Genomic DNA, 27,791 nt, shown 5'->3' on the forward strand with positions numbered 1-27,791 from the left:
TTTTGTCCCTACCAACTCAGAGTCCCCTCCTTGGGACTCCAAGACAGGGTAAGGGATGGGTGTGGTACCATCCTCTGGGAGGGGGGAGGCCTACGGAGTTCTGCCACAGGCAGGGCCTGAATGAGGTGGGACTGAAGCATTGGTAGTCTCATTTCCAGTGTGACTTCACTGTGGGGTGGTTCTTCCGTGTATCCATGCACAGCCGTGCACACACCAGGACTGCTTGCCAATGTCTCTTGGGCTTTTTCGTATTGCGGAGGGCCTCACCTGAGCTCCCTCTCTTAGTTCCCATTTCATCAGAACCAACTGAGGAAGCAGAGAAAGAGGATCTTAGGGTCCAGCTGAAGCGGCATCATCCCTCCAGTCCTCTTCCTGGCAGTAAGACCTCCAAGCGACCGAAGATAAAAGTGTCTCTTGTCTCCCAAGGGGACACAGGTGGAGGGCCTTGTACTCCTTCCCAAGGAGGAGCTCCAGAAGGTGAGTTTCTCTTGACCTGCTGAGGTAAAAACCGACTGACTGAAGCTCTCCTGGGGCACAGAGCATTGCCCTCTTGGTGGCTACTAGAGGGCAGCCCCGCCTCTTCTCAGTGCAAGAGGTGTTTGGAGCAAAGAGGGCACAAGGTTGCACGTGGGGAACATGGGTAGTGATCTGATATGGACTGAGTCAGAGAGACAGAACAAGGGTCAGAGGAAGCTGTGCAGTTATTCAGAGCATCTCACATTGTTTTCTATTTTGGTTTCAATTAAAAACACTTAAATATTCCAGAAAGTTTAGAAAGTGGAAGGAAAAAAAATAACCAACTCTCCCTACCCTGTGTAGTTACTGTCTGCTCTTCGTCTCCTTGTCTTTGTCTGTAGTGTGCTGCATTTAGCCTGGGCTGGGGGGCCCTGAGAAGTAGGGCTGAAAAGGACTGATGGCTGGCCTTGGGTTTTTATTTTGCAGCCCTGGGAGGGAAGCCCATCACCAGGACGCTGGGGCAGGCTTCAGCAGGGGCCACGGAGCTCACAGGGCTTCTCACCACAACCAAGTGAGTCTGTTGTCTTTCTGCCTGTTCCATTAGTTCTTTTTGCCTTGTCTCTGGTCCATTTAGTACTTTGAGAAGATGAAGGATTCTGGGTTCTGTCAGTTTTGGGAATGTTATTTTTTTCTGAGTGGGAATTTTGTCTTTTGGGTCAACTGAGAGTTCATTTTTACTTAACAGTTTTCAGTGTACCATAGCTCTTTCAATGCCTAAAGTGTTTACTTTAGACCTTTTAGAAGGATTAGAGGCCAGATTCAGAAGATGGGACTAGGAGACTGTAGGTTCTAGCCTTGTGTCCGTTGCTAAAAGCCGTTACACCCTGCTCTTGATCCTTCCCGTGTTGCCAGGGTCTGCTGCCCTCCAGCCTTTGCATAAAGGAGCTTCTGTCTTTGTCTCCAGGTCAAGTGCTTCTGAAGGCGGAGTCTCAGCCTCTTCCATCTCCAGTAGTACCACACACTCCAGTGCCTTGCACACACTCCAGAGCCGCCTGGTGGCCACTTCTGCTGGTAGCTCCCTCCCAGGTATCTGGTAGCCCAGCATTCCCAGCCTCCCAGCAGAGTCTTTGTGGGCTGCTTCTGGAGGGTGGTCCTGGGAAAGCATCCCTGGAGCTGAATCTGGAGTGTGGCTTGTCACAGGGGCTTACCATGAAGCTGGGATTAGCTTTGAATTGGGGGAGTTCTTGTCCTTAGTGTATTCAGTGAGTAAATATCCTTTTTTGCAGGTAGTGTAATTTGTACTGTCAGTAGCTAGTGGGAGACACATTATTGTGCCTCATTGTGGTGCTTTTAAACCCATCTGACTGAATAAAACTGGAAATGGTGTTCTACTAGGCAATTAGCAAAACAAGGCATTTTCTGCCCATGCCCACCTCCCCACTCTCTCCACCGCCATCAATACTGAAAGGCTAGTTGCCTGAGCCCAGCTGGGCCAAGGCACTGGAGATGCCCTTCTTCAAGAGGACCTGCCTCTTGGTGTTGAGGCCACTGGGCTCTGTTATAAAGTGAAGTGTAAGTCAAGTATTTGGAATTCTTTTGGCTTAAAAAGTCCTTCCTTTTCCCTGGAAAGAAAGAGCATTGAGATTTCTGAAAAGTGCGATTCAGCTTTCTTTGGTTTTCCAAAAACTGTCCAAAATGTAGGACAGATGTTTTGGAACAGGTTGGGATGTGCAGAGTGAATCCAATGCAGTGTGTGTCGCCTAGTACCTTCCTTCATGTGGGCATCCAGTGTGTACACCTGGGGAAGGCCTCCTGGCAGCTTCCTGAGAGCACTGGGGATGTCTGAAGGAAAGCCCATTGGTGTTTAGTTAGGTATTGAGGTTGGGTAAGTGATTGAGCCTGTGCTGATGTCTGTTATGTCCTCTCCTAGGGGCCGCATCAGCCAGCAGCCTCCTGCAAGGCCTCAGCTTCAGCTTGCAGGATATTGGCAGCAAGACCACTGGCCTCCCAGCAAATCCCTCCCCAGGGCCAGCCCCACAGGTGCACATCTGCCTTCCCTGGGCTGGGCAGGTGTGGGCAGCTAGTTGGTTTTTGCAGGGAGACTGTGGCTGGAGTCTGGTCAAGGACAAACAGCCTTCTGACTTCACAGCTGGGAGCTCTCCAAGGTTAAGGTTCTATCACTTACTATGTGATCTTGGGCAACTTTCTTGACCTTTCTATATTTCTTTGTCTTTGTCTGTAAAATGAGGTTCATAGTAGTTCCTCTCTCACAGGGTTGTTTTGAGGATTAAGTAAAATAATATATGGAAAATACCTGGAAGAGTACCTTGTATGCAGTAGGTACTCAATGCCTGGTAGCCTTTCATAATATGCTGTGGGCTTTCCGCACTGGAACATTGCTGTTGGGTGATAGCTTCTGATCACCTGGGCTTGTGTGTTCCACAGGCCGCCAGTGTGAAGTTGCCCACCCCCATGCAGAGCCTGGGTGCTGTCACCACGGGCACCAGCACCATTGTCCGTACCATTCCTGTTGCCACCACTCTCTCCTCCTTGGGTGCCACTCCCTGTGGGAAGCCCACAGCCATCCACCAGCTGCTGACCAATGGGGGCCTGGCTAAGTTAGCAAGCAGCCTCCCTGGCCTGGCTCAGATCTCTAATCAAGCATCAGGTGAGTCTGTCAGGAGAACTATGGGGATTCCTAGATAAAGGATCTTCTCTGGGACCTTCCCATCTCATAAGGGATTCTGGCATTGACCCTCAGGGATTCAACTGTGTGAGTCTGTTCCCCAGAGATGTTGAGAGGACACAGGCTGTTTCCTGTTGCTTTTCAGACTGAATGACAGGGCAGAGGTGACCCCATGGGGGAGGAGCCTAGGGCTAGAGGCCAAGGTGGGTGTGTTATGTGGGGAAGAAACTCTTCAGGAGAGGTGAGTAGAGGCCGTGACCAAAAAAACCCAACTTTCCTTTCTCTCAGGCTTGAAGGTCCCCACCACCATTACTTTGACACTACGTGGCCAACCAAGCCGAATCACCACGCTGAGCCCCATGAGCTCTGGAGCAGCCCTGACAGAGGAGCCCACCTCCCAGGTGCTGCCCTCCAGCTCGCAGGTGAGTCTGCCTGGGAAGGCCCAGGACACCGGCTCCAGTGTTGGGAAGTTTGGTGCTGCTGACTGGCCGATTAGAGGAACTGCCATTGGACTCATAGGCAGACCAGATTCAAATCCTGACTCAGGGTTTGTAGCTTTGTTATTTTGAGCAAGTCAGTGGGCCTCTGATCTCCTTTTCTGTACTCCCTGGAGTGTTGTGAGGATTGAATATGTAAATATAGTCAAGTGGTGGCAGTGCTTGGCAATCCAGTGGTTTTGTTTGCTTTCCCTCCCCATTCCTTCTCTCCTCCCTTTCTTGGTTTTCTCATTCGGAGGCCGTGGTAGCTCTAGCTGGCCAGCAGCTCTGCAGTGGGGTGCCATTGCAGATCTTGGCATTTGTTGCCATCTTTTAGGGTGTTGTGAGGTTTCTATGGCTCTCACCCAGGAAGTCACCCTCATTTCCCCTTAGCTGATCTGTTTTCCATGATGATCTTTTCATGTAAAATGTTTCTAATCTTAAATGGTGATCCGAGAGCTGACCAGAGATCAGAGGTTAAGAAAAGTATAGTTTTGAGTCCACTGTTGAGGGTGCTATCATTCAGCATCCAGTGTTTCAGCCAAGCCCTTGCTTTTTGGGGACAAGATGTGATGTAGGCTGCCCTGACTGAAGGTCTGCCCCCTTCCTGTTACTACCCCACACCAGCCCTGCCCAGGAATGGGGGGCAGTCTGGGTATATTGGCAGGTGACCATTCCCAGTTGTTCAGAAGCTTTCTGCCACTTCCTCTTTAGGGGAAAACTTAGCACAGAGATGTTGCCTGGCATTCGTTGGGATCATAGCTACCCTCCCTGCCTTTTTACAGAGAGGCACAAGTGTGTTCATTTCTTTATTGTATTCTTCAGGTTTTCAATGACAAAAGTGATTATATGTATTTTAAAAAACTCAAACATTACAGAAATAATGTAATTTGAAAAGTGATATTTCCCATGGTACCACTCCAAGAGATGATATCCACTGAAAATAGCTTGATTTGCTAATTCTTCTAGATTGTTCTTTCTATACAAAGTACATTATTTAATTTTTTTTGACAAAAATGGGATCACAGGATATGGATTATTTTATAACTAGACTTTGTTTACAAAACATGCTGTGACATGTTTCCCTCTTGGTTACATAGAGTCCTTTCTACTTCTTGTCAGTGGCCGCCTAGGATTTTCCTGGGTGGATGTACAAGTGTATTGCATCACCTCCTGTTAGGGAGTTGGGCTATGATTTTTTTTTTTTTTTTGAAGCCATTAAGTTTATTCTTAGAAACATACCCAAAGATAACAGAGACAGAAATCTTGAATACAAAGAAATAACTACCATTTTAGGGGACTGGTAAACTAAATTAATTATAAATTACATTTATCAATTTAATATAATTATAATTGAAATCCCAATGGATTTTGTTTTCTATCTGAACTCTGAGGTTCTAACAATTATTTGAAAGAATAAACAGATGAGATTAATCAAGTTTTTTGATACTACATTCATGTGTTATTCATACATATTTTTCTCATAAAAAAGTTAGCATTCAAGTCATAAAACAACCAAATATGATAGCTTATGGGTTAATATGCCTAATACACAAAGAACTTACACATATTGGCAGGAAAAATGTTAAGACCCTAGGGAAATGAGCAAAGGACATACATAGACAATTTACAAAGTAGGAAATATAATGGGCTAGCTAATAAAGATGGAGAAAATCCCAATTTACAAATAATAAAAGATGTGAATTAAAACAAGATTTTTTTGCTAATAAAATCAGCAATATTTTTTAAAGCAACAATACTCAATAAGGTGGAGATAGGATGAGATGGATACTTTTTTTTATCATTAATCTACAATTACATGAAGAACATTATGTTTACTAGGGTTCCCCTCTTCACCAAGTTCCCCCCACAAACCCCATTACAGTCACTGTACATCAGTGTAGTAAGATGTTGTAGAATCACTACTTGTCTTCTCTGTGTTGCATAGCCCTCCCCATGCCCCCCCATATTATACATGCTAATTGTAATATCCCCTTTCATTTTCCCCACCCTTATCCCTCCCTTCCCTCCCATTCTCCCCAGTCCCTTTCCCTTTCATAACTCTTAGTCCATTCTTAGGTTCTGTGATTCTGCTGCTGTTTTGTTCCTTCAGTTTTTCTTTGTTCTTATACTCCACAGATGAGTGAAATCATTTGGTATTTGTCTTTCTCCTCCTGGCTTATTTCACTGAGCATAATACCCTCTAGCTCCATCCATGTTGTCGCAAATAGTAGGATTTGTTTTCTTCTTACGGCTGAATAATATTCCATTGTGTACCACATCTTCTTTATCCATTCATGCTTCCATTTCTTGGCTATTGTAAATAGTGCTGTGATAAACATAGGGGTGCATCTGTCTTTTTCAAACTGGGCTGCTGCATTCTTAGGGTAAATTCCTAGAAGTGGAATTCCTGGGTCAAATCGTATGTCTATTTTGAGCTTTTTGAGGAACCTCCATTCTGCTTTCCACAATGGTTGAACTAATTTACATTCCCACCAGCAGTGTAGGAGGATTCCCCTTTCTCCACAACCTCACCAACATTTGTTGTTGTTTGTCTTTTGGATGGTGGCCATCCTTACTGGTGTGAGGTGATATCTCATTGTGGTTTTAATTTGCATTTCTCTGATGACTAGTGATGTGGAGCATCTTTTCATGTGTCTGTTGGTCATCTGAATTTCTTCTTTGCAGAACTATCTATTCAGCTCCTCTGCCCATTTTTTAATTGGATTATTTGCTTTTTGTTTGTTGAGGTGCGTGAGCTCTTTATGTATTTTGGATGTCGAGCCTTTATCAGATCTGTCATTTATGAATATATTCTCCCATACTGTAGGGTACCTTTTTGTTCTATTGATGGTGTCCTTCGCTGTACAGAAGCTTTTCAGCTTGATGTAGTCCCACTTGTTCATTTTTGCCTTTGTTTCCCTTGCCCGGGGAGATACCTTCATGAAGAAGTCGCTCATGTTTATGTCCAAGAGATTTTTGCCTATATTTTTTTCTAAGAGTTTTATGGTTTCATGACTTAAATTCAGGTCTTTGATCCATTTCAAATTTACTTCTATGTAAGGGGTTAGACAGTGATCCAGTTTCATTCTCTTACATGTAGCTGTCCAGTTTTGCCAACACCAACTGTTGAAGAGGCTGTCATTTCCCCATTGTATGTCCATGGCTCCTTTATCGTTTATTAATTGACCATATATGTTTGGGTTAATGTCTGGAGTCTCTTTTTGATCCACTGATCTGTGGCTCTGTTCTTGTGCCAGTACCAAATTGTCTTGATTACTGTGGCTTTGTAGTAGAGCTTGAAGTTGAGGAGTGAGATCCCCCCCACTTTATTCTTCCTTCTCAGGATTGCACTAGCTATTCAGGGTTTTTGGTGGTTCCATATGAATTTCAGAACTATTTGCTCCAGTTCGTTGAAGAATGTTGTTGGTAATTTGATAGGGATTGCATTGAATCAGTATATTGCTTTGGGCAGGATGGCCATTTTGACGATACTAATTCTTCCTAGCCAAGAGCATGGGATGAGTTTCTATTTGTTAGTGTCCTCTTTAATTTCCCTTAAGAGTGTCTTGTAGTTTTCAGGGTAGCATGTCTACTCTTTTGATTTGCTTTTAGTTTATGTGGGATTTTGGCCTCTGTTTTTTAGTGAGATTGGCCTGTAGTTTCCTTCCAGTCCACTCCCACTTTTTGATGTGTGTACTTTCCTTGTCCAGCTGTATGAAAGGGATAATTCTGTTCTTACAGAACAAGGTGGGAGATGGGAAGCATTTAATTTTTTTCCATATTCTAAAACATACAGCACAGAAATTAATCAGTTCCTTGATGGTTTTAGGGGTTTGACCTATAAAGCCATTTGGACCTGTTTTCAGTCAGTCTGAACCTGCTGGTGCCACATTGATGCACAACTAGAGCACAGATCCAACCATGTGGTTCCTTCTTCCTCTTCAGCTTGCTGTGGCCTCAGGGACAGTTAGTTTTGATAAGAGAGTAGAGGTCATTGAGGATCCTTTACCGTGGCTAAACTGAAGCACAGAATAAAGATCAAGATCTGATTTCTACCTGATAAAGTATTAACTCAAGACCCTAGTCTCTATCTTAGTTAAATGGGTATATAATTACTAGGCAGGGTCTAGTGGTAATTCTTTTCTTACAGATAAAGGAGCTATTATTAGATTAAGACTTACTAACTTGGAAGCTTCTACCACTTGCCTCAGTGTTCAGACTGCCAGATGGTGTGATATTAAGGAAAGCAATGGCCTGTGGATCAGGCTGTCTGTATGCAGCTAGCTGTGTGATCCTGGACAAATCACCTAACCTCTCTGGGTTTTGGTTTTCCCATCTGCTCTAATGAGGAGGTTGGCCTAAGTCAGTGATTGTTGTGGTCATGGGAGTAGTAGGGATTGTCTTAGAATCTCGTTGGGCTTTGGAAAAATGAATTTTTAAAAGTTGAGAAACAAACCTTCATGTAAATCCATGTATGACATTTATGGGACAGTCAAAACTTTGAACACTGACTGGGTAATTGTTGGTAGTGAGGAACTGTTAAACTTTTTATGTGTAATAATGGTGTTTAACTTTGAAAAAATCTTTAAAAAAATTTTAGGTTACCTACTGCAATATTTATAGATAGAATGAATTTAAAAAGAAAGTTTGTGTGTAAACACTGGCTAGATATCTCTAAGATCTGTGCAAGCACTTAATTATCTGTTTCGTTTCTACCACTCTGTGTTTCCTTTATGGAACTGAACAATTATGTACTTGCAGCTGAGAAATTGCAGGAGGCAGGGGAGGGACAGAGGCTGTGCTAGTCCTATGCACAGGACTCTCTGTGCAGCAGAGTCCTGAGAATGGCCTCCTTTCCTGTGGTCACAAGATCTTACTTCTCTCTGACCACATGTGGATCTCCCTGTCTACACCTCTCTGGCCATGCTGTGACCTTGTTCAGGCTGGCAGGCAGCCCCTCTTGCCCGCCCAACTCAGGGGCCTTACTGCTGTGCTTGCGGTAGCCCCTAGAAAGTAGGCTCGGGCTCTCAGGTGATCTGATCAAGCCCTGCCCACAGTAGGTGGATCCTTTCAAGTTTGGATTGTCAAACCCTTCTTCATTCCTCCTCACCTGGGCCCTCCATCTGCCCTGCTTTGCTGCATTCTCAGAGACCTGTTAGGAGTTTTCCACAGGTGAAATCTAGAAAAATGGGGAAAACCCTGCTGAGAAGATACCACCTGTCTGCTTTCCTTCCTTCTTCCTATGCTTCAGGGTTCAAGAATTTGTGATATCCTCCACACCTAAAAGGATGGACAAGACCTGAAGAAATGATATTGTCAAGAACAGTCATGGAAAACTTCCCTTCAACATTATCACCCTTAACAACTCACCTGTTCCCTTTCCCTGCATTAACTTCCTGTCCTATACATGATAATAAGAGTGAATCTTTGTACTTGAATACATTTATACTCTAGGTGCTTTATGCAGATTGTTTCATTTAATCCCACAAACCCCTGGGGAGTAGGTGCTGTCTTCTATATTTTACAGGTGAGGAAAAGGAGGCTCAGAGAGCATAAGTCACTTGCCCTATTCTGACTCCAGAGTCCATGTTTTATTAACCACTGGCTGCTGGAACACATGTCCTTGTACATCCAGCTTTTTCCCTCTTGAGATTTCTTTGGAATAAATTCTCAGGAGTGAGATGATTGGGTCAGAGGGTCTGGATGTGTTGACCTGGCAAAGTTTTGACCCTTGTTCACCACCTCTTCTGCCACAGCACCTGCCTCCAGCACCCTGAAGATGCCATGCGCTATGTCCTCCTTTACCAGGTTGGTGATGGCTGTCCCACGATGAGCCCTGGACATGTGCCGTCCTGCTGAGCTATCCGTTTGTCTGAAGACCTCTTGAAGACAGTCATTTTTGCCTCCCCACCAGTTGTCTTCAGGGCTGTGCCTCTGAGTCTTGTGAAACCATTAGGCTGGGTGATGTGGTGCCAACAAGGGGAGCACTGTCTTTCCAGCACTTACACATCTGGTTCCCAGAGCCCCCAGGCTCCTCAAGTATACAAGTATATGTGGCCGGGCATGGATCAGAAGCACTTCTTCCCCAGCCTTAGCTGTGACTTGATCCTGGTTGCAGTGCTAGACACCTCACCGCGTTTGATAAAGAAGTTCCTTTTGGAAGTCTGTGCTGCCTCCATGCTAAGTTGGGAGGGGACATCTGCATGGTCTGGATCTGTGGGAGTTAGGATTGAGAGCCTTTGCAGAGGACTGAGATCATCCTGGCCCACCAGACCATTGTTTGCTACCAGAAGGGTTGTTTTGAACATCACTGTTGCCTTCTCTGAGCAGCCATGGGAGAGTGTTTTCCATGCAGCTCCCTTTTAGGAACTGCATCAGGTACTGAATAGCCTACAGAGACCTGGGAACTCCTAATCTCAAACCCATGATAAGGCAAAGGGAACAAGGCTGTGTCACCTTTCAGGCCCTTTAGCCCCTGCGGATGTTGGGTAACAGCAGTTACCAGGAGGTAAATAGCCAGACTGTTTTCATCACTCTTTGGGCAACTCTGTATCCAGAAAGCCAGGAGATCCAGAAAGGCTGAGAATAGGATGGAACAAACGAAGTGGCTTGAAGTGCCAGTTAAGTCTTGCTGTGAAAACAGTTTGGGCTTGAGGCTTTGCATCTCACACCTGAGGAGCTGTTGATTCAGTTGGAGGTGAGAAGAAGGTATGTCAATTAGAGGGAAGAAACTTCAACCCCTAAAATTTTATCTCCAGGGCTTGGAAGTAGAACACAGATACCCAGTTAAGTTAATATCTTGGCTATCCCAGGAAGTTTAGGCATCAAGACAACGAATGCCATGCTTTGGTATTTCTATTTCCATCCCATATGACTGTTTTGTCTTCTTGGTTAGAAAAAGGGAGATTATTGGCCCAGACTCCACTGTGCAGGGCTCTTGGTGCCAGCCTCAACCCTGGAGAAGTGATTGCTGGATATGAGCTCTGACCCCTCTTTACTTCCTCACATTACTTGTGTGCAGAGGTAGTTTTAGATTTGGCTTAGTACCTATCTTTCAGAGTAGGCTTCCTTCTCTTCCAGAGCCTAGAATATTTCCAGCCAAGGTAATAAATAAGGCAACTCAAATGTAACTCTTTGGTATCTGTAGTCAGGGAGGGGCCACAGCATGCCATGGCTGGCATTGTGGTCTAGGGTCCTGACCCATGGTGCAGCATATATCCTAATCAGGCCACCTGAGTTCAGTCCAGAAGCCTCACCTGCTAGTCTGAGTGACAACCACAAGGGGGAGTGTCCAGTGTGCAGGAGTCTCAGACAAGGCAGACAGTGCTGCAGATGGGGCTGGGGGGTATATGTGAAGAGTGGAGAGTGCATCTTAAACATATATCCTCCCTCCCTGGCCTCCTGCACAGCTGGTCTCAGCAGTGATTCACACAGGTAGGCTGCATTCTTGCATTAGCTGATAGGTAATTGCTTTCTGAAACTCAGGAGGCATTTATTAAGTTTGAGAGATACCAAAGCTACAGAGACATCCATGGGTCAGGGGTTTAATAACTTCATAGGTATAATGGTAGTGCACCAACAGGAACTGAGGACAGTAAGGCTATGTGAGACTATGAAGCTTTTAGCAATCATTTAGGACAGACAGAGGGTCCTGAACAACCCATTCATGACTTAGTGCAGCCTTGACAACACTGCTCCTGAAAAATGCTGGCCCAGTGTGTGCTTGGGCCAGAGGAAAAACTGACACATTGGCCTATGTTTGTAAATCCTGGTGTGCTTCCCATGGTTGACTTCCTGAGGCTTGGGTTACACACTGTGAAGAATGCCCAAGCTAGAGAAGCATTGTTGCGAGGACATTAATTCTTCCTTATTTTGGAGGGATGGGCTGAAGGGGGAAGTGGTTGAAGTTACAGTCATGTTCCCCAGTTCCACACTTCTCCAACCATACTTCTTGAAATGTAAAACGAGGTTTTCCTTTACCTATAACATACAGGACCTGGAGTTCGTAACCTCAGGTTATACTATTAGCCCAAACTGGAAGGATCGAGAAGGTTTTAGTTAAATTGTGGATGACAGGTGCATGTTGATGCACTATGGAAGATGTCCTTGTGCTTTGAGTAGAGGTCACTGATGAAGACCTGTGTATTCTTCTTGGTCCTGCATGTCATTCTATGTCATCTTATCCCTTTAACCATAATCAAGATGCAGAACTATTCCATTACCATGAAGACCTCCCCCACAATGCCCCTTTATAGTCAAACCCATCCACTCCCCCCTCACCATTTCTAACCTGTAGGAGCCTCTAATCATTTCTACATCTCTGTGTATAGAATGATATATAAATAGATTCTTACAATACATGACCTTTGGAGGTTGGCTCTTTTCCACTCAGCATAATTTCCCTGATGTCTGACCAAGTTATGTGTATCAGTTCATCTCTTTACTGCCGAGTATGAATGTTCCATGGTATGGATATATGACAGATTCTGTAGCTGTTCATCTATTGAGGGATGCCTTAATTGTTTAACATTTTGGGCTATTACAAATAAAACTGCTCTGAGCAATTTTAAACTAATTTTTGTGTGAACATTAGTTTTCATTTCTCTGGGATAAATGCCCACAAGTGTGGTTATTGGGTCATATGGTAAGTTTTTAGTTTTCTAAGAAATTACCAGGTAAGATTAAAGATGGTGGTATGAGAGGTGAAACAGAGGCCTCCTTCCAAAACCATATATAATACGAAATGTAATTAATAACAATCCTGAAAGAACAACAGGAAAGAAGGCTGTGCCAAACTGCATACACTTGGAGAAGAAAACAGGCTTTATGGAACAGGATAACATACCAGTGATCTGGCAGGACCAAAGCCCTTCCTGCACCCCAGCTCACTGGTGGGAGGAAGAGAAACAGAGCAGGGAGGGAGTGGCGACCTATGACTGCTGAACACCCAGCCCTGGAGATCTCTGGGAGCACAAACCTACATTGCATGGTGCTCTGGTGATTACTGGAGTTGGAAAGCTAAGACAGGTGGAATACCTGGAGAGATGGAGATTCCAGCTGCTTGTGGAAAACAGGAATTCATATGCGGCTGATCTGGGTGGGCAGTCTGAGAGACTTCCTGACAGCAAGAGGGCTACCAAAGGGGCAAGTATTGCACAGAGCCATCCTGGCCAGTATGCACCAACTCGTGAACCTGAAGCCCCTGCCCTGGTTTCTAGCCAGCCAGAGGGAAGCCCTGCCTAAGGCAGCTACAAACGCAAAGCATAGAGTCTTACACCTCTGTGCTCGGCCTACTGGTTCTGGCAGTTGAGGCAGGCAGAGCAGCTGGGAAGCAGGAAACAGCTCTTTCCTCCCCTCAGGTACCAGCACCGCTCCCCTGTGACCCCTGACATCGCTCCAGGGGCTAACCAGCTCTAGAGAGTAGAGCTTCTGGGCACTAGAGGGTGCCACATACAAATATGAAACGTCAAAGGAACGTGGTTCAAACCAAAATCCCACAAACACCAGAAAAAGCACCAACAAGTGAAACAACTCATCAATCTTTCTGAAAGAGATTTCAAAATAAAAATTATAAACATGCACATGGAGATACAGAAAAATATTAAATAACTCAGGGAAGAATTCCAGACAGATTCAATCATGGGATACAGTATCAGAAATGAAACATACAATGGAGGGATTTAAAAGCAGATTAGATATAGTGGAAGAGACAGTAAATAGAAATTAGAGAAGAGGAATACAAAGAAGCTGAGGCACAGAGAGAAAAAAGGATCTCTAGGAATGAAAGAATGTAGAGAGAACTGTGTGACCAATCCAAGTGGAAAAATATTCACATTATAGGAGTACCAAAAGAAAAAAAGAGAAAAAAGGGATAGAAAGTGTCTGAGGCTGTAACTGCTGAAAACTTCCTCAATCTGGGGAAGGACATAAGTATCTCAGGCCATGGAGGTGCACAGATCTCCCAACACAAGGGACCCAAGGAGGACGACACCAAGGCATGTAATAATTAAAATGGTAAAGATCAAAAATAAGGACAGACTATTAAAAGCAGCCAGAGAGGAAAAAGATCACATACAAAGGAAAACCCATCAGGCTATCATCACACTTCTCAACAGAAACCTTACAGGCCAGAGGGAGTGGCATGATGTATTTAACCCAATGAAGCAGAAGGGCCTGGAACCAAGATTACTTTATCCAGCAAGATTATCATTAAATTTTGAAGGAGGGATTGAACGATTTCCAGATAAGCAAAAGCTGAGACAATTTACCTCCCACAAACCATCTCTACAGTGTATTTTGGAGGGACTGCTATAGATGGAATTGTTCCTAAGGCTCAATAGCTGTCACCAGAGGAAATAAAGCCAAAGTAAAGAAATTAGAACAATTAATTACTAAGCAGATGCAAAATTAAATCAACTACCCACAAAGTCAGTCAAGGGATACACAAAGAGTATGGAATGTGACACCTAACATAGGAAGAATGGAAGAGAGAAAAAAAGTAGAGGAAAAAAAACCCTTTAGATTGTGTTTGTAATATCATACTGAATGATGTAAGTTAGACTGTTAGATAGTAAGGAAGCTACCCTGGAACCTTTGATAACTATGAATCTAAAGCCTGCAATGGCAATAAGTACATACCTATTGATAATCACCCTAAATGTAAATGCTCTGAATGCACCAATCAAAAGACATAGTCACTGAATGGATAAAAAAACAAGACTCAACTATATGCTGCCTACAAGAGACTCACTTCAAACCCAAAGACATACACAGACTGAAAGTGAATGGATGGAAAAAGATATTTCATGCAACTAATAGGGAAAAAAAGCAGGAGTTGCAGTACTTGTATCAGACAAAATACACTTCAAAACAAAGAAAGTAACAAGAGACAAAGAAGAACATTGCATAATGATAAAGCGTTCTGTCTAACAAGAGGATTATAACCATTATAAATATCTATGCACCCAACACAGGAGCACCTACATATGTTAAACAAATACTAACTGAATTGAAGGGGAAAATATGCAATGCGTTCATTTTAAGAGACTTCAACAGTCCACTCACTCCAAAGGAAGATCAGCCAGACAGAAAATAAGTAAGGAGACAGAAGCACTGAACAGCACATTAGAACGGATGGACCTAACACATTTCCAGAACACTCCAATCAAAAGCAGCAGGATACACATTCTTATTAAGTGCACATGGAACATTTTCAAGAATAGATCATATAGTAGGCCACAAAAACAGTCTCAGTAAATTCAAAAGGATTCAAATTGCACCAACAAGCTCAGACCACAAAGGTATGAAACTAGAAGTAAATTACGGAAAGAAAATGAAAAATCTCACAAACACATGGAGGCTTCGCAACATGCTCCTAAGTAACCAATGGATCAATGAACAAATAAAAACAGAGATCAAGCAATATATGGAGACAACTGACAATAATAATTCAACACTGCAAAATCTGTCGGACGCAGTGAAGGCATGCTAAGATGAAAGTATATTGCAATACAGGCCTACCTCAGGAAAGAACAACTATCCTATACGAATAGTCTAAACTCACAATTAACAAAACTGGAAAAAGAAGAACAAATGAGGCCCAAAGTCAGTAGAAGGAGGGAAATAATAAAGATTGGAGCATAAATAAATAAAATTGAGAAGAATAAAACAATAGAAAGAATCAATGAAAGCAGGAGCTGGTTCTTTGAGAAAATAAATAAAATAGGTAAACCCCTTGCCAGACTTATCAAGAAAAAAAGAGTCTACATACATAAACAGAATCAGAAATGTCACTACAGACACCACTGAAATACAAAGAATTATTAAGAGTATACTATGAAAATCTATATGCTAACAATCTGGATAACCTAGAAGAAATGGACAACTTTCTAGAAAAATACAACCTTCCAAGGCTGACCCAGAAAGGAAAAAAAATCTGAACAGACCAATTACCAGCTATGAAATTGAATTGGTAATCAAACAACTACCTAAAACAAAATCCCTGAACCAAATGGCTTCACCACTAAATTTTATCAAACACTTAGTGAATACCTAATACCCAACCTCCTTAAAGTTTTCCAAAAAGTAGAAGAGGAGGGAATACTTCCAAACTCATTCTATGAAGCTAGCATCACTCTAAAACTAAAATCAGGCAAATATACCACAAAAAAAGAAAACTACACACCAATATCCTTGATGAACATGGATGCAAAAATACTCAACAAAATATTAGCACACCAAATTCAAAAATACATCAAAAAGATCATCCATCATGATCAAGTAGGATTTATTCCAGGGATGCAAGGATGGTACAATATTAGAAAAACCATCATCATTCACCACATCAACAAAAAGGACAAAACCCACACGATTATCTCCATAGATGCTGAAAAAGTATTCGACAAAATTCAACGTCCATTCATGATAAAAACTCTCAACAAAATGGGTATAGAGGGCAAGTACCTCAACATAATAAAGGCCATATATGACAAACCCACAGCCAACATTATACTTAACAGCGAGAAGCTGAAAGCTTTTCCTTTAAGATTGGGAACAAGATAAGGATGCCCACTCTCTCCCCACTTTTATTTAACATAGTTCTGCATGTCCTAGCCATAGCAATCAGACACCACAAAGAAATAAAAGGCATCCATATTGGTAAAGGAGTTAAACTGTCCCTGTTTGCAGATGACATGATATTGTATGTAAAAAACCCCAAAGAATCCACTCCAAAACTACTAGATCTAATATCTGAATACAGGAAAGTTGCAGGGTAGAAAGTTAATACACAGAAATCTGTTGCATTCATATACACTAATGATGAACTAGCAGAAAGAGAAATCAGGAAAACAATGCTGTTCACAATTGCATCAAAAAGATTAAAACATCTAGGAATAAATTAAAGAATTGAAAGACTTATACCCTGAAATCTACAAGACACTCATGAGAGAAATTAAAGAAAATACCAATAACTGGAAACATTCCGTGCTCATGTATAGAAAGAATATTGTCAAAATGACCATGTTGCCTAAAGCAATCTACACATTCAATGCAATCTCTATCAAAATACCAACAGCATTCTTCAACATAGTAGAGCAAATAGTTCTAAAATTCATAAGGAACCAGAAAAGTCCCTGAATAGCCAAAGCAATCCTGAGAAGGAAGAATAAAGCTGGGGGGATTACGCTCCCTGAATTCAAGCTCTACTACAAAGCCACAGTAATCAAGACAATTTGGTACTGGCACAAGAACAGACCCATAGACCAATGGAACAAATTAGGGAGTCTGATATAAACCCAAGCATATATGATCAACCATAAAGGAGCCATGGGCATACAATGGGGGAAATGACAGCCTCTTCAACAGCTGGTGTTGGCAAAACTGCACACCTACATGCAAGAGAGTGAAACTGGATTATTGTCTAACCCCATACACAAAAGTAAACTCGAAATGGATCAAAGACCTGAATGTAAGTCATGAAACCATAAAACACTTAGAGGACAACATAGGCAAAAATCTCTGGGATATAGACATGAGCAACTCTTTCTTGAACACATCTCGTGCAAGGGAAACAAAAGCAAAAATTAATAAATTGAAGTACATCAAACTGAAAAGCTTCTGTACAGCAAAGGACAACATAGGCAGAACAAAAAGGTATCCTACAGTAATGGGAGAATATATTTGTAAATGACATACCTGACAAAGGTCTTAACATCCAAAATATAAAAAGAACTCACATGCCTGAACAACCAGAAAGCAAATAATGTGATTAAAAAATGGGTGGGGGATATGAACAGACAATTCTCCAAAAAGAAATTCAGATGACCAATAGGCACATGAAAAGATGCTCCACATCACTAATTATTAGGGAAATGCAAACAAAAACCACAGTGAGATATCACCTCACACCAGTAAGGATGGCTAGCATCGAAAAGACTAACAACAAAAGCTGGCAAGGATGCAGAGAAAGGGGAACCCTCCAACACAGTTTCTGGGAATATAAACTAGTTCAACCATTGTAGAAAGCAATATGGAGGTTCCTCAAAAAACTCAAAATAGAAATGCCATTTCACCCGGGAATTCCACTCCTTGGAATTTACCCAAAGAATACAAGTTCTCAGATTCAAAAAGACATATGCATCTGTATGTTTATTGCAGCACTATTTTCAATAGCCAAGATATGGAATCAACCTAAGTGTCCATCAGTAGATGAATGGATAAAGAAGTGGTACATATACAGAATGGAATACTATTCAGCCACAAGAAAGAAACAAATCCTACCATTCGCAACAACATGGATGGAACTGGAGGGTATTATGCTCAGTGAAATAAACCAGGCAGAGAAAGACAAGTACCAAATGATTTCCCTCATTTGTGGAGTATAACAATGAAGCAAAACTGAAGGAACAAAACAGCAGCAGACTCACAAACTCCAAAAAAGGACTAGCAGTTACCAAAGGGGAGTGGTGGGGGAGGGTCAGTGAGGAGGAATGGAGAAGAGGATTGAGGGGTATTGATTAGTACACATGGTGTCAGGGGGATCATGGGGAAGACAGTAGCACAGAGAAGGCAAATAGTGACTCTGGCATCTTACTACACTGATGGACAGTGACTGCAATGGGATATGGGGAGGGGGACTCGATTATATGGTGAATGTAGTAACAACATTGTTTTTCATGTGAAACCTTCGTAAGAGCATATATCAATAATACGTTTATTAAAAAACTGTAAAAGAAAAAATACCAGTACATTTTACATTCCCACCAGTAATGCAAGGGAGGTCCAATTTCTATGCATCCTTACCAGCATTTGATACTATAGTTTTTAATTTAAACTATTCTATTAAGTATGTAGTGATAACTCATAGTCTTTAAAATTTGTTGAGGTCTTTATATAGTCCAAGATATGGTGGGTCTGTGGTATATATTCTGTAGGCATTTGAAAAGAATGTGTTTTCTTCTCTTGGGTGAGTGTTTTGTATACATTGGTAAAAATTCTGTTGGTTGATGATGGTCCTGAGTTCTTAAAAGCTTTGCTGATTTTCTGTCAAGTTCTATATCAGTTGTTGAGAGAGAGCGGTGTTGAAACTTCCAGCTGTAATCATGGAATTTTCTGTCTCTCAGTTCTGTCATATTTTACTTCACATATTTTGCATGTCTGTTATCTAGTCTGTATATATTTCAAATTCTTACATCTTTTTGGTGGATTGAATCTTTTTTCATTATGTAATATCTCTCTGTACATGGTAATTTTCTTTGCCCTGAAGTTACTTTATCTGACATTCAGATGTCAGCTCTGATGTCAATCTCTTTTAATTGGTGTTTTTAGACCGTTTACATTTAATGTAATTGTATATATGTTAGAGCTTAAGTCAGCCATTTTTGTTTTTGTTTACTGTTTTGTTTTTTGTTTCTGTTTCTTTTTCCTACCAATTGAGTTACTTGAACATTTTTTTAGAATACAATTTTTATTTTTGTTTATTAAGATTTTTAATAGTGAAAAATTGGATACAATTTAAATAGCTAATACTAGGACAGTAAAGTATTTTGTTATCTCTTTAGAATAGTCTATTATAAAGCTATTAAAACTATTCTCAGATAATGTTTAATTACATGCAAAATGCTCAAATATGAGCTTTTTCTTACTCAAATGTACATCACAGTGGATTAACAGTTCCCCTCCCCCATCCTACCCAAACCCCTCCCCCTTGGTAACCACTAGTCACTTCTCAGTGTCTATGAGTCTAATGCTGTTGTGTTCCCTCTGTTTTGCTTTGTTTTTATATTCCACAAAAAAGTGAAATCATGGAATTTGTCTTTCTCTGCCTGGCTTATTTCACTGAACATAATATCCTCTAGATCCACCCAGGTTGTTGCAAATGGGAGGAGTTCTTTTCTTTTTATGGCTAAATAATATTCCATTGTGTATATGTACCACATCTTCTTTATCCATTCATCTACTGATGGACACTTAAGTTGTTTCCATATCTTGGCTATTGCAAACAGTGCAGTGATAAACAAAGAGTGCATATATCTTTTCAAATCAGGGATTTTGTTTTCTTCAAGTAATTCCTAGGAGTGGAACTACTGGGTCAAATGGTATATCTATTTTTAATTTTTTGAGGAACCTCCATACTGCTTTCCACAGTGGATACACCAATTTGCAGTCTCACCAACAGTGTAGGAGGGTTCGCATTTCTCCACACTCTTGCTAGCATTTGTTAGTTCTTGTCTTTCTGATAGTGGCCATTCTGACTGGTGTCAGGTGATATCTCATTGTGGTTTTAATTTGCATTTCCCTGATGATTGATGATGTGGAGCATCTCTTCATGTGCCTGTTGGACATTTATATTTCTCCTTTGGAGAAATGTCTGTTCAGGTCCTAACCCCTTAACAGATGAGTCATTTATGAATATATTCTCCCATACTGTAGGATGGCTTTTTGTTCTGCTGATTGTGTCCTTTGCTGTACAAAAACTTTTTCGTTTGATGTAGTCCCACTCATTCATTTTTTATTTTGTTTCCCTTGCCTGAGGAGATGTTCAGGAAAAAGCTCAGGAATGTTCAGGAAAAAGTTGGTCATGTGTTATATTCAGGAGGCTTTTGCCTATGTTTTCTTCTAATAGTTTTATGGCTTCATGACTTACATTCAGGTCTTTGATCCATTTAGAGCTTACTTTTGTGCATGGAGGTAGACAGTAATCCAGTTTCATTCTCTTACATTTACCTGTCTGCTTTTGCCAACACCAGTTGTTGAAGAGGCTGTTTTTTCCCCCATTATATATTCATGGCTCCTTTATCATATATTAATTCACCATAGACACGTAGGTTTATATCTGCACTCTCTATTCTGCCATTGATCTATGGGTCTGTTCTTGAGCCAGTACCAAATTGTTTTGATTACTGTAGCTTTGTAGTAGAGCTTGAATTCAGGGAGCATAATCCCCCCAGCTTTGTTCTTCCTTCTCAGGATTGTTTTGGCTATTCAGGGTTTTTTGTGGTTCCATATGAATTTTAGAACTCTTTGTTCTAGTTCATTGAAGAATGCTGTTGTTATTTTGGTAGGGATTGCATTGAATCTGTAAATTGCTTTTAGCAGGATGGCCATTTTGACAATATTAGTTCTTCCTATCCATGGGCATGGGATAGATTTCCATTTTTTGGTGTCTTCTTTAATTTTTCTCATAACTGTCTTATAGCTTTCATAGTATAGCTCTTTCACCTCCTTGGTTAGGTTTATTCCTAGGTATTTTATTCTTTCTCATGCAATTGTAAGTAGAGTTATTTTCCTGATTTCTCTTTCTGCTAGTTCATTGTTTGTATATAGGAATGCAACAGACTTCTTTGTATTAATTTTGTATCCTGAAACTTTGTTGAATTCAGTTAGTAGTTCTAGTACTTTTTGGTGGATTCTTTAGGATTTTCTACGTATAATATGTCATCTGCAAATAGTGAGAACTTAACTTTTCCTTACCAATTTGAATGCCTTTTATCTCTTTGTGTTATCTGAGGGTATGGATTTTTTTTAATTTGAAGATATAAATGGTTTTATCAAGCAATTCAAATTGGGCAGCATCCCATCTAGCATGTAGAAATATGCTCCCCATTTTGATTTATCTGAAGTATGTTGAAGTATATCTCCTTGTTCAGCCTTTCTAATGGTCACTCTAGATGTTGCACTATATATACACATAATGTATTAATAGTCTGTTAGTTTCCACATTCTACCCATTTGAGTGAGTTGTAGAAGCCTGTAAGTCCGAGGAGAGGAAATCCCGGGACAAAATACCTCTAAAAGCCAAAATCAGTCAAAGGGAGAAATAAATTTTTAAACCCGTTTATTGCTTACAAACAGCAGTCCAGGGCAGTCTCTCTCCTCTGCTCCTTAGGAAGCAAGCCAGCCAGCCAGCCAGCCCCCTCCCTTAACCTCTCAGGTTCAGACAGGCCCTCTGTTGCCCAGGTAATTACCCATTGACATGGAGATGAACTTCTCTCCATCCCTGAGGATATGCAAATGAACTAAAGCCAGGTGAAATACTCTGAAAATGTTACAATTTTACCCACAGGCCACCCCTCCAAAAATCTCGCCTTACAATCTACTCATTCCCCTTCCCCCACAATGGTCCCTGAGTGAGAAAACTGGAGCATTGTGACCAGACTAATGACATAACAATAGCAACAGCAATAAAATTTTGACAGTCCTCAAGATGGAAGATTCAGCTAGGTTCAAAGTCTTATGCAGATTAAGTCCATAGCAGATTAATTCCATAGGCAGGCAGTAGTTGAGGGTTCAGAGTAATCATCATGCAGCAGCTGCAGCCAGGGGGTACATTCAGGCCACAAGGACTGTAGGAGAAAATAACCTTAAGGACGATAAGATACATGTTTTAATGACACCAGCATAGGCAAATCTTGTCCATCAGGTAGGATACATGCAAGGGAATGGTCTTGTGATAAAACAGTGGCAGGAATGGGATCTCGTCCTGGTCTAGTATACCAGGCTTTCACCCCCTTCCCTGTGCAAGTTACAAATGGGTCAATATATAGGGTACAGGAGGTATATGCACTGGCCATAAACATAAAACAAAACTTCCCTGCAAGATGCTCTTACCTCCTGGACGTTTTGGGTACACTACCGTGACCTTTGGGGACCATTCAGCCATTACTCCAGGAATACACATGAGACCACCTTCCAGGCCTTTCCCCCAAGGTGCCAGAGGGCCAGCCATCGCTGGTCCATGTGTCAAAATGTCCAGGGCCAGGTCCATTCAACAGTGTCCCCAGGGCTTAATGCAGAAGGGGCTGGCAGCAGGATGTTGCTCTGCTGGCCATATCCTGGCTTCAATAGTTCTTCTTTGGTTTGGATGTACAGTCGTACAGGAGAGGCAGCAAGGTGAGTGAGCATATCCACAGGGCTCAAAGCTCCTTACGTGTCTTCTTATTTATTTATTTATTTAATTTCTTTTTATTTGGTGACGTGTCTTCTTATTTAAACGCCACAGCACCGTCCATAGGCGAACTGACCAACCCCATAGACTTGGTGTCTGACTTCAGGCCAGATTTCAACAAACCGTTGTACCTCCCTATCATGCCTGCCCCAGTAGGATTATATGGTTCATGAAATTTCCACTTTATTCCTAATTGCTACACCCATTCTTGTAATGCATGTCCAGTAAAGTGGGTGCCTTGATCACTCTCAATCACCTGCAGCTGGCCATAGGCTGCAAAGAGATGCTCCAGGCCCCTCTTGGTGGTTTACTGATGTGCACAACGTGCAGGAAAAGCAACCAATAGTCCAGTAGCCGTGTCCACACAAGTCATGGCATACCAATATCCTTCTGATATGGGCAGAGACCCAATAAAGTCTATTTGCCAACTGACAAGGGGTATTGGCCTCCTTACTATTGTCTCACATTGCTGTGGGGCTCAGTGTAAGTCCCTCTTAGAACACACAAGGCACTCCTTCCGGGCTCTGCTGACTTCTTCACAGGTCAATGGCAAGCCGCACCTACAGGCAGCAGCCCACATTGTCTTTTGCCCCATGTGCAACAAACGCTGGTGTAGCCATTGGGCCACATCAGAAGCAGGCTTTCCTTCGCACCTGGGCCAGTGTGTCTGCTTCATCATTCCCTGGGGATGCCAAAGGCAAATGGCCAGTCACATGACATACAGTAACAGTCTTAGTCTGACCAGAGGCCCATAGGTCTTGTCACAACTCTTGCCCCTAAAGGGGCTGGTGACCAACCATCCAGTTGGCATGATACCATGTCGGTAGCCATAGGGCCAAGCCCTGATAGATGGCCCAGATGTCAGTGTAGACAACATGGGGGAAGGCTCCTGGGTGATCATGAGCCATACTGCCTGCAACTCAGCCCATTGACTTCTCTTCCCCTCTCCGTCCTCCATCCATATTGCCTCAGTCTTAGGATGGAAAACCACAGCCCTCCACTTTGGGGGCTGTGCATGACTGGAGCCATCTGTGTATCAAGCATCTTCAGGTAGAGGGGCTTTTCCCTCCTGATAAGGAGTCTCGGCTACCAAGGGCTGAAAAGCAATTTCTTCCTGCTTTCCACTGGTACAGATCACTGGCCCCAATAAGCGTTGGAGTTCTCCACTTAAGGGGCTAGCTAGTAGAGACGGCGCTGCGCTGCTGTAAATATGCACCCCATTTGGCCAGTGTAGGTGTCTGTGCCATGCCACTCTGTAGCCTTTGGGTCCAGTCTCACACCCACCCTGTGATGGGATAGGTGTTTATTACCTTGGTTGGAGCTGTTCCAGCAATGGGCTCCGTAGCCAGCAAGGTATGGTACACAACAGCCAGCTGCTTCTCTGTCAAGGTGTACCGGACCTCTTCTCCTTTCCATAGTTGTGACCAGAATCCAGTAGATTGGCGTGTCCGTTCAAGCCGCTGCCAAAGACCCCATCCATAACCATCTTTGGTTACATGAATATCTAGTTCACAGGGCCTTGATGAGTCCATTACAGTCAAGGCCTTTACAGCCTTGACTGCCCACTTGGCAGCAGTAAAAGCAGCTGCACATGTGTCATCCCAGTCCTACCTGATGCCCTTTATATCAGCCATTATAAGGGCTTCAGAATTTGTGCCAAGTGTGGGATAAACACTCTCCAGTATCCCAAAAGACCCCAAAACTCTTGTAATACTTTCACAGTGGTAGGGGTGGAGAAAGCCTGGACCTTGTCTATAACTGCTTCAGGAACAGCTTTAGTTTTACCCAACCAGACAACTCCTAAGAATTTCACAGACAAACCAGGTCCCTGAACCTTGGTGCTGTTCACAGCCCATCCTTTCTCCTGTAGTTGTTGCAACAGTCTAGGAACTGCCCCTTCTAAATCTGAAAGAGAACCAGATGTGATCATAATATCATCAATGTAGTGATAGAACCACACTGTTTGCGGTTTCTTCCGTGTGGCCAAGTCCTGGACGGTGGGACTGTAGAGGTGATGCCGGGGTTCTTGTTCATGAAGCCAAAGAATGAGCCTCACAAATACTCAAGGTAGGAGAGCAGGGTACAGGCTTTTATTTGGAGGTAAAATGAGAGGAAAGCGCTCTCATCTCACACCAGGAGGGGACAAGAGAGTCGGTGGTTGGCTCATTGTCTAGGGGTTTTATGCACGGTTGAGGATTTTCAGGAATGAGGGTAAAGGATTAGGGGTGCAGACTTGTTGAGTGGTCCCAGAATGCTCATTTTGATGAGTAATAGAACAAATTTTCTGCTCTGATTCTTTCTTAAGATAGCAGTTTCTTTCTGGGAGTATGTCAATTAAGACCACCTACCCTGCCCCCAAGGCGGGCTGGGTTGTTGCCTGTTGCCTGGAGTAAGTTAAGAATCTTACTTCTTCTTGGGCTGTTTATAGTTGGGCTTGCTTACTAAATTAGGCTTTTTCCTAGGTTGCATATTACTTGGTTAGGATCAGAGAAGGAAATATAGCACATAGGTACGGTTAAAATAAGCTGGGCCTTTTAGCAGGCTAAGGTAAATTTTACAGTGTCATGATTTAAATTGATACAGTGAAATCACAGGTTATGCTGAGACACTTTTCCTTATTTGCAGAACACTCAAACATTCCAGGCCAAGTTGCTCCTGGCCTTTGAGTTTTAACTGATCACATTGAAGATGTCTATATTCCTAGTCTGATATCTTTACCCTGGAGAATTAGTGTGACTCTGACTTTGCATAATGCTTATCACAGAGTTTCAATAGGGACTTCTTTGCACATTGCTACATTGTTCTGACTGTAATTATCTTGCTCTGCTTTTTCTCCGGAGGCCCTCACCTTACTCTGCCTAATCCCATGGTCCCTGTCTCAGAGGTGTCCCTGTGGAAGGTCGGTGAATGTCCACTGCCGGCCTTCCCACGTGAAGGCAAACTGTTGCTGGCTTTCCTGTGCTATGTCAACAGAGAAAAAAGCATTAGCAAGGTCTACTACATAATGATACATTCCCAGTATATGGCTGAGGGTGTCCAGAATGTCTGCTATAGAGGGAACAGCAGCATGCAAAGGGGGTGTGACTTTATTCAATTCCCTGTAGTCTACAATCATATGCCAGGAGCCATCTGGCTTTCTCACTGTCCACACTGGGGAATTAAAAGGACTATGAGTAGGCTTTATGATGCCCACCCTCTCCAACTCCTATAGAGTTTCTCCAATTTCCTTGTGCCCCCCCCCCCAGGCAATTTATACTGCTTAAAATTTGTCACCTGCCAAGGTACAGGCAGAGCAACAGATGGGTGCTTAGCATGTCCCCTCAGAACTGCCTTTACCACATGTACCCTCAGCCTGAACTCACCTGCAGTGGTCTACAACCACAGGCTCTGCAGGATATCTACCCCAAAATATCTTCAGGGATGGGAGAAATGTACATGGTATACTCCTTTGGGGGCAAACACCCTATCCTCAATTAGATTTGGGCTTTCTTCACTCTAATTGCCTTACCCCCATAGCCATCTATCACAGCAGGGGTCCTGGGAAACCTCTCAGGGTTGCCATGAATCAAAGAACATTCAGCTCCTGTATTCACCAGCGCCAGGACATGTTGTACATTCACAGGGGACCAATGAATCACTAATTCTACATGTGGCCTCTGGTCCCCACCATGTCCTCCAAGGTGGGGACTTTGACCCCCCCCTCAGTTGAACTGCAATGCCCAATCATCCTCCTGTGGGGGTGAGAGCTCAGGTGAATCCTGAGTACTGTCTCCCATGGAGTTTTGCAGTGATGAGGCCAGGCATGAGGCCTTGACTCTGATTTCTGTGTCCTGGACCTCAGCAGCTAGAACTGCTGCACTGGCTTTAATTGTGAAAGGGCAAGCTCCTGGATTCTACCTCAGCCAATCAGGACCCGGGGTCTACCTCAGCCAATCGGGACCTGGATCCTATTTCAGCCAGTTGGAGCTTAGTCTCTCTCTCCCCTCCAGTCAGCAAGAAGTACATCCACCACCCCTGGACCCTGCCAACTGACCAGAGCCACGGCCATCACCCCCCCAACTACCCCCAGACCCTGCCAATTGACCAGAGCCACAACTCATCACCCCCCCAACTACCTCCAGGCCCAGCCAATCAGCCAGGGCCATGGCCATCACCCCCCAAACTGCCTTGGAAACCTATAAAACCTTTGTTCTGGGGAAAACGTGGGCTCTCTGGCACCTGGCCACTGCGTTGGCACAGGTGTGAGATTGAGCTCGGGCTAGCTTGAATAAAGGCTCCTTGCTTTTGCGTCCGTGTTGGCTCCTTGGTGGTCTCCTTGGGATTTGCGACTTTGGGCACAACATTTGGGGGCTCATCCAGGATCCTGGAGACCCCCAGGACTCCCGACCTGGGGGGCCTAGTGCCGGCTGATGAGTACACTCAGTTATCCATCTGTCTTTGTCTACCTGTGTCTCACTCTGTCTTTGTCTATCTGTGTCTCACTGTTTTTGTTCGCGAACAAGCCTGTATAAGCCTGTAGGAGCTCCAATCTGTATCTGGGTTGGCACTGACTTAGGCGGATGCGCTGGCAGGTCGCCGGCCAGGGGTCTTGGAAGACATCCCTTGCCCCCCCCGGAGGACAAGGTCCTCATCTGTGAGGAAAGTCAGCTGCCACTGCAGTCCAACAGACCCTCAACTTACTTTCAGTTTTGCCTCCGTGGCCACGGTAGATTCTTCTCTGTAGGCACCTGTTTGTTGGCTATTGTGTTTATCTTAGTCTTGTTGTTGATGGAAGAAATGGCACAGACGCAGGTGACTCCTTTATCTCTCATGACAGACCATTTTTCAGATGTTAGGGAGAGAGCTCGCAATTTGAGCACGGATGTCAAGAAGGGAAAGTTTCATGTTTTTTGCACCTCTGAGTGGCCGTCTTTTAACGTTGGATGGCCGCCGGAGGGAACTTTTAATCTAACCATTCTCTTACAGGTGAAAGGTGTTATCTTCAGGAAAGGAGCCCAGGGCCATCCCGGCCAAATTCCCTACATCTTAGTCTGGCAGGACTTAATTGAAAATCCTCCCTCATGGCTTAAACCTTTCCTTCCATCCAGGGCAGACCCCACACCCAAAGTCTTAGCCCTACAAGGTCCGGTCCCAAAGTCTCAGAGAGACTCAGGACCTAAAGAAACCAAACCATCCCTTTACCCAGTTCTGCAGGACACCAGCTCAGAGGAGTTGATCTTTCCAC

The 27,791-nt window shown here is 43.2% G+C and overlaps 1 protein-coding gene across 10 annotated transcripts in view; it reads left to right on the forward strand.

Annotated features, from left to right (window-relative positions):
* Positions 1 to 26,763, forward strand: part of KANSL3 (KAT8 regulatory NSL complex subunit 3) — a 61,491-nt gene extending 34,728 nt beyond the window's left edge. For 7 of the 10 annotated variants that reach the window (XM_073240302.1, XM_073240314.1, XM_073240310.1 and 4 more), the window contains 7 exons: positions 286 to 477; positions 943 to 1,027; positions 1,421 to 1,542; positions 2,387 to 2,496; positions 2,902 to 3,124; positions 3,431 to 3,564; positions 26,557 to 26,763. In XM_073240302.1, coding sequence (XP_073096403.1) covers positions 286 to 477; positions 943 to 1,027; positions 1,421 to 1,542; positions 2,387 to 2,496; positions 2,902 to 3,124; positions 3,431 to 3,564; positions 26,557 to 26,748 — 1,058 coding nt within the window. In that variant the 3' untranslated portion in view covers positions 26,749 to 26,763. The other 3 variants (XM_017672910.3, XM_017672880.3, XM_017672905.3) reach the window with 3 other exon arrangements.
* The last annotated feature ends 1,028 nt before the right edge of the window (positions 26,764 to 27,791 follow it).

This window comes from Manis javanica, chromosome 1 (genome assembly GCF_040802235.1).
Source record: "Manis javanica isolate MJ-LG chromosome 1, MJ_LKY, whole genome shotgun sequence".
In the NCBI taxonomy this organism is placed as follows: Eukaryota; Metazoa; Chordata; class Mammalia; order Pholidota; family Manidae; genus Manis; species Manis javanica.